Source organism: Urocampus carinirostris, chromosome 20 (genome assembly GCF_059441175.1).
Source record: "Urocampus carinirostris isolate Australia breed hairy pipefish chromosome 20, RoL_Ucar_1.0, whole genome shotgun sequence".
NCBI lineage: Eukaryota > Metazoa > Chordata > Actinopteri > Syngnathiformes > Syngnathidae > Urocampus > Urocampus carinirostris.
In genome coordinates, this window is record NC_142368.1 from 27781471 (window position 1) to 27787470 (window position 6000).

The following is a 6000-nucleotide window of genomic DNA, read 5'->3' on the forward strand; positions in this document are numbered from 1 at the left end:
GTCATAAGCACCCATTTTTCAATGAAAATCTCAAGGAACATCAACCAGAGAAAATGTCTTTAAAAATTTGTCATTTTCGGTTCCAGTCTCGTTTTGTAATGTTTAAACTGTGAAAACACACCATTATACATCCTAAGTCACAGGTGTCTCACAGGCAGCCCAGATCAAGCCAGATCAGGCTCCCCAGAGGTTTTAATCTGGCCTGCAAGACAACACTGAGAGAAGTGCAGGAGAAAAATTAGGCGCAGTTTGAAATATGTCCACTTGATGTCACGCAAGTCACGCACCATTCGCAGCTGTAGTAGTATTTCTTTCTCTTTCTCTCTCTCTCTCTCTCTCTCTCTCTCTCTCTCTCTCTCTCTCTCTCTCTCTCTCTCTCTCTCTCTCTCTCTCTCTCTCTCTCTCTCTCTCTCTCACCCGAGTCAGGCATCATTTGCAAAGTAACTCAAGTAGTACATCTCTCTTTCTCTCCCCCCCTCTCTCTCTTTCTTTTTTCTCACTTTCTCTTTCCCAGGCTTAGTCTCTCTCTCTTTCTCTCTCTCTCTCTCTCTCTCTCTCTCTCTCTCTCTCTCTCTCTCTCTCTATATATATATATATATACAAAAGTCAATTCCATTGAAGTTGGGAAAAAGTTTAAAATGTCAGTAAAATTAGAATAGAATGACTTGCAAACCTTTTCTAACCCATATTTAAATGAATACACCACAAAGACAAGATTATCCATGTTCAAACTCATAAACTTTATTTCCATAAGCAAATAATGATAAACTTAGAATTTTATAATTGCAACAAGTGCCAAAGTAGTTGGGAAAGGGGCTTCTTCACCATTGTGTTACATCACCTTTCCTTTTAATAACACTCAATAAACGTTTAGGAAGTGAGGAGACTAGTTGTTGAATCGTTGATAGTGGAATCCTTTCCCATTCTTGCTTTATGTACAGCTTCAGCTGTTCAACAGTCCGGGGTCTCCTTTGTCTTATTCTGCGCTTTATAATGCGCCACACATTTTCAATGGGAGACAGGTCAGGACTGCAGGCAGGCCAGTCAAGCACCCGCACCCTCTTACTACGAAGCCACGCTGTCGTGAGACGTGCAGTGTGTGGCTTGGCATTATCCTGCTGGAAGAAGCAAGGGCGCCCATGGTAAAGATTCTGTTTGGATGGCAACATACTTTGTTCCAAAACCTGAATGTACTTTTCTGCATTAATGGTGCCTTCACAGATGTGCAGGTTACCCATTCCTTGGCCACTCATGCACCCCCATACCATCACAGATGCTGGCTTTTGCACTTTGCGTGCATAACAGTCTGGGTGGTTCTGTTCTTCTTTGGACCGGAGGACACGACGTCCACAATTTCCAAACACAATTTGGAAAACTGACTCATCAGACCACAGAACACTTTTCCACTTTGTATCAGTCCATTTTAGATGGGCTCGGGCCCAGAGAACCCTGCGGCGTTTCTGGATGTTGTTGATGAATGGCTTACGCTTTGCAACATAAAGTTTTAACCCACACTTACGGATATAGCGTCGAACTGTATTGACTGACAGTGGTTTTCCAAAGTGTTCCTGAGCCCATGTGGTGATGTCCTTTACACATTGATGTCGGTTCTTAATGCAGTACCGCTTGAGGGCTCGGAGGTCACGGGCATTCAATAATGGTTTACGGCCATGCCGTTTACGCACAGTGATTTCTCCAGATTCCCTGAACCTTTTCACAATATTATGGACTGTAGATGATGATATCCCTAAATTCCTTGCAATTGTACTTTGAGGAATGTTGTTTTTAAACTGTTCAACAATTTGCTCACGCAGTTGTTCACAAAGAGGTGAACCTCGCCCCATCCTTGCATGTGAATGACTTAGCTTGTTCGGGTCTCCCTTTTTTATACCCAGTAACAACTCTCACCTGTTGCTAATTCATCTGTTCACCTGCAAATAGTTGGTTGATTTCCATTCATCCACTTTCTGAGTAGTTATTGACACCTGTCCCAACTATTTTGGCACGTGTTGCTGTCATCAAATTACAGAGTTGATGATTTTCTCCCAAAACAATAAAGTTTATGAGTGAAGACAATAAATATGTTGTCTTTGCTGTGCATTCATTTAAATATGGGTTGAAAAGAATTTGCAATTTACTTGGATCAATTTTTATTTGCAATTAACACACTTTCCCAACTTCATTGGAATTGAGTTTTGTATATATATATATATATATATATATATATATATATATATCATGCTCACTCCTTTTCAACTAAATCAGGCACCATTTGCAAAGCAATTCAAGTAGTATCTCTCTCTCTTTTTCTGACTTTCTCTCTCACATGCTTGCTCATTTTCTCTCTCTTTCTTTTTTCCCATTTTCTCTTTGCTCATTCCTTTTCTTTCTCTTTCTCACTCTCTTTCTCACTTTCTCTCTTATTCTTTTTCTGACTTTCTCTTTTCTCACGCTTCCTCTCCCTTTCTCTCTCTCAATCGTGCTTTCCCTTTTCTCTCTCGTTTCCTTCTTTCTCCCTTACTCTGTCTCCCGTGTTCTCTCCCTATCTTTATCTCTCTCTCTCTCTCTCTTTCTCTCTCTCTCTCTCTCTCTCTCTCTCTCTCTCTCTCTCTCTCTCTCTCTCTCTCTCTCTCTCTCTGATTTTGGGGGCGTCTATTTCTGCTATTATTTTTGTCATTTACACACCCAAACCCAGTATTAAAGCACTCTCACTCTCTCTTTGTCTTACACCTACTAGTGGCCCCTGTGAGGTTTTTTTTCTAGCATGTGGCCCCCAGCTAAAATGAGTTTGACACCCCTGTACTAAGATGACAGTTCAAACTTGTTCTTATAATTTCTCATCAAAATGTATCATTTTTTGTCACGACTGTGGCACAGTGGTAGTACAGATAAAGAATTTTGGTAATTAATTTTGCTGTACCTGTAATTTTTTTAACTTACCTTAAAATCAATTGAGTACTATTTAGAAGTAGAAAAGTAGAATGGTGTGGTTTGGTCACTATTCAGTCTTTGTAGTTGGTATTGTTGTTTTTGCTTTGAAACAGATGTGTAAACTCAGACAACTCCAAATAAAATTAGTTCCCAGCAATTTTCAGGCCCACTGCATCAGATTATAAAAATAAGGATCTGCTGTTATCTACTGGATACGGAAATATATTTGTTAGTCTGCCGAAGATCACTCTGGTACCTAGCAATAGCATTCAGTTTGCCAATAATTATGAACTTGTGACTAATTATATGAAATAAAAGTATTTTATGGCGAATGCTCATGGCACGCTAGTTTCTTAGCCACTTTTAACGGTGTTCGTGCAATTTAGCATTAGCTAACAGCGTTATCAGATGCTGATAAGCGACACATACTCCAATATTATCTTGAGTTCAGATGGGAACGCTTGTTTTGTTTCGCCTGCTGATTTGCATGCACCTAGAATCACTTTGATTAAAGATGCTAACGATTGCGCTAGCTGGCTTACTAAAGATACCGATACAGAACTTGTAAAAAATTTAAGACTATTTGGTTTAGCTGTTGATTTAATGTAAACACTCCTTGACAATGTCAATAAAGACTGTTAAAAAATCCTCAAGGTTGTTTCACAGGTGTCAACATGAAGGGAAATACTCAGGGAGATCTCCCTGGACCTTAAACTCACGTGGGCGTGTGAACTATATAAACCCAATAGAGGTTCTCTGGGAGCGTTTTTGCAGGTTTGAACCATGAACTCGTTCCTTTTTACCTTTTTGTTCGCTTTGGGCCTCTACAGCGCCCTTCAAGAGTCAACCGCCTTGGAGGAAGATGTTGTGGACGCTACGTCTGTGAGTACAATCCAAATCCCTCAAAAGTCCTTGATTTCAGGTTATTAATGCTACACTTCTCCATTTCTGGTCGCCCTACCTGAAAGGAAGGTGAGTTTTTCGTTTTTCTCATTTTCTGTTGTGTGGCGGTGAAGATTGAATTTACCATAATTGGGCTCTCCAGGAACCGGGAGGACCACGTCTCTAGAATCGAACGAGATTGTGAACAAGCACAACTACCTGAGGAGGAACGTCAAGCCGACAGCTAGCAACATGCTAAAAATGGTAAACACCGTGAGGAAAAGCTCATCTCAACCGAAGTAAAGGAATACCGATTTCAAGTGTAGCTTCTCCACAGAGTTGGAACCAAGAAGCTGCATCCAATGCTCAGAGGTGGGCCAACACCTGCTCCATGAAGCACAGCCCAGCCAGCTCCAGGAAGATCAGCAGTAAGTTGCTTTGTTGTACACCCTGACACATTTCCCCTCTGCAATAATAAAGGATATAAATTAATTTAAAACCTTTCCGAAATGGGAGACGAATATGTGAAACAGTTTGCAGGGTAAACAATGTGCTTGATAAATGATAAATGGACCAAATATTAGGTGAACTGCAGTCCCAAAACAGTTGGGGCAAAATATTTTGACACATTTTTGGACAAGTGTAAATTGATCCACAAATTGGGTAATTTACAAATTTCCATATTTACAAAACTAACCCCAACAATAAATTTTAAAAAAAGCTTCCTAAAAATGTCTCATTTATATAAAATGATTAAAAAAAAAAAAAAAAAAAAAAAAATATATATATATATATATATATATATATATATATATATATATATATATATATATATATATATATATATATATATATATATATATATTTTTTTTTTTTTTTAATTATGTATTTTTATATATTTTTTGGGTGTGTTTTTTTTAATCACAAATTAGCCCATGCCTTATTTGGGTTATGTGTTGGATACAACCACAAAAGTTGTTACCAATTGTCCAAGCAGATATCGGACCGGATAGAACAGGCAGGATCAAAACAAGAAATCGAAAATAAACAGGACAAAATAAACGGGAACAATACCGGACAGGAAATACCAAAAGGAAACAGGAAGAGTCAAAACCCACGTCTTGCGGGGTAGAGGTTAATTGAGGGACTGACAAAGGAAGAATGAGAGCACTGAGCTTAAATGGATGGAAAGCCAATCTGGGTCATTGTGATTTTGTAGTAAAATGTTGTTTTCAGTTGGTTGACTTAATCTGTTTACCCTTTTTATAATCAAGCTAGTAATAACATATTCACAAAATGGTAATAACATGCTAAGTTGTTATTTTACAAATTCAAACAAATAATTTCCAGTTCGTGGGCTTCAAGGACAAAAAATCTATTCAAGAAAGATAATTATGTCCAAGCAATTGATTAAAAGAAGAGAACGAGAATTTAATCATTTATTATACACATTCACTTATTCATATTTTTACTGATTTATTTTACAGGAAATACGTAAAAGTAAATTCCAATTAATGGATTTTATAAAGCGAATGAGCAAAAAATTATTTTTTTTAGCTCGCTATCTGGCTACTTGTTCAGCTTTTTAGCAAGCTATCTTCCTACCTTTTTAGCTATTTGGCAAGTATCTGGCTAGCTTTTTACATATTTTGCATGCTATCTAGCTAACATTTGACCTTTTCTGCTAGTTATCAAGCAAATATATGCCTCCCTTCTGGCCAGCTATCTAGCTTTCAGCTTTCTTTCTGGCTATTTAGTTGTTTTTTTACTCTTTTAGCTAGTTGTCTAGCTTCCTTTTTTTTCTGTTTACCGTTGAGGCTATCTACCAAACTGCATTTTTTCACCTTTTAGCAAAACATCTAGCTAAGTTCCTATTTTAGAAATCCATCTCAAAGTGGGTGTACTTTGTGCTAATTAGTAACAAAAAGTAGCTCTCGGCTTGAAAAAGGTTGGAGATCCCTAGTTGAATCCAGTTCGGAATATTCTTGACCCTATACAAGAAAATTATGTCAGATTTTGGTGGGGTGGGCTGACCCAACGGTCTTTTGTTTGTGCTGCAGCTAGTGGCTGCGGTGAGAACTTGTACATGGCCAGCTACAAAAACAGCTGGAGCAACGCCATTCAGTCGTGGTATGACGAAGTGAAGGACTGGCGCTATGGAGTCGGCTCCATCAACGGAAGAGTTGT

General features: G+C 38.5%; 1 protein-coding gene across 1 annotated transcript in view; it reads left to right on the top strand.

The window, feature by feature from the left end:
- Nucleotides 1-3678: 3678 nt before the first annotated feature.
- Nucleotides 3679-6000, top strand: part of LOC148346780 (serotriflin-like) — a 4110-nt gene continuing 1788 nt past the window's right edge. The window contains exons 1-4 of the mRNA XM_088324952.1: nucleotides 3679-3817; nucleotides 3977-4077; nucleotides 4151-4241; nucleotides 5874-6000. The exon at nucleotides 5874-6000 is cut by the window's right edge and continues 16 nt beyond it. Of these exons, the coding sequence (XP_088181078.1) occupies nucleotides 3715-3817; nucleotides 3977-4077; nucleotides 4151-4241; nucleotides 5874-6000 (422 nt within the window). The 5' untranslated portion in view covers nucleotides 3679-3714. The remainder of the gene's footprint in view (nucleotides 3818-3976; nucleotides 4078-4150; nucleotides 4242-5873) is intronic.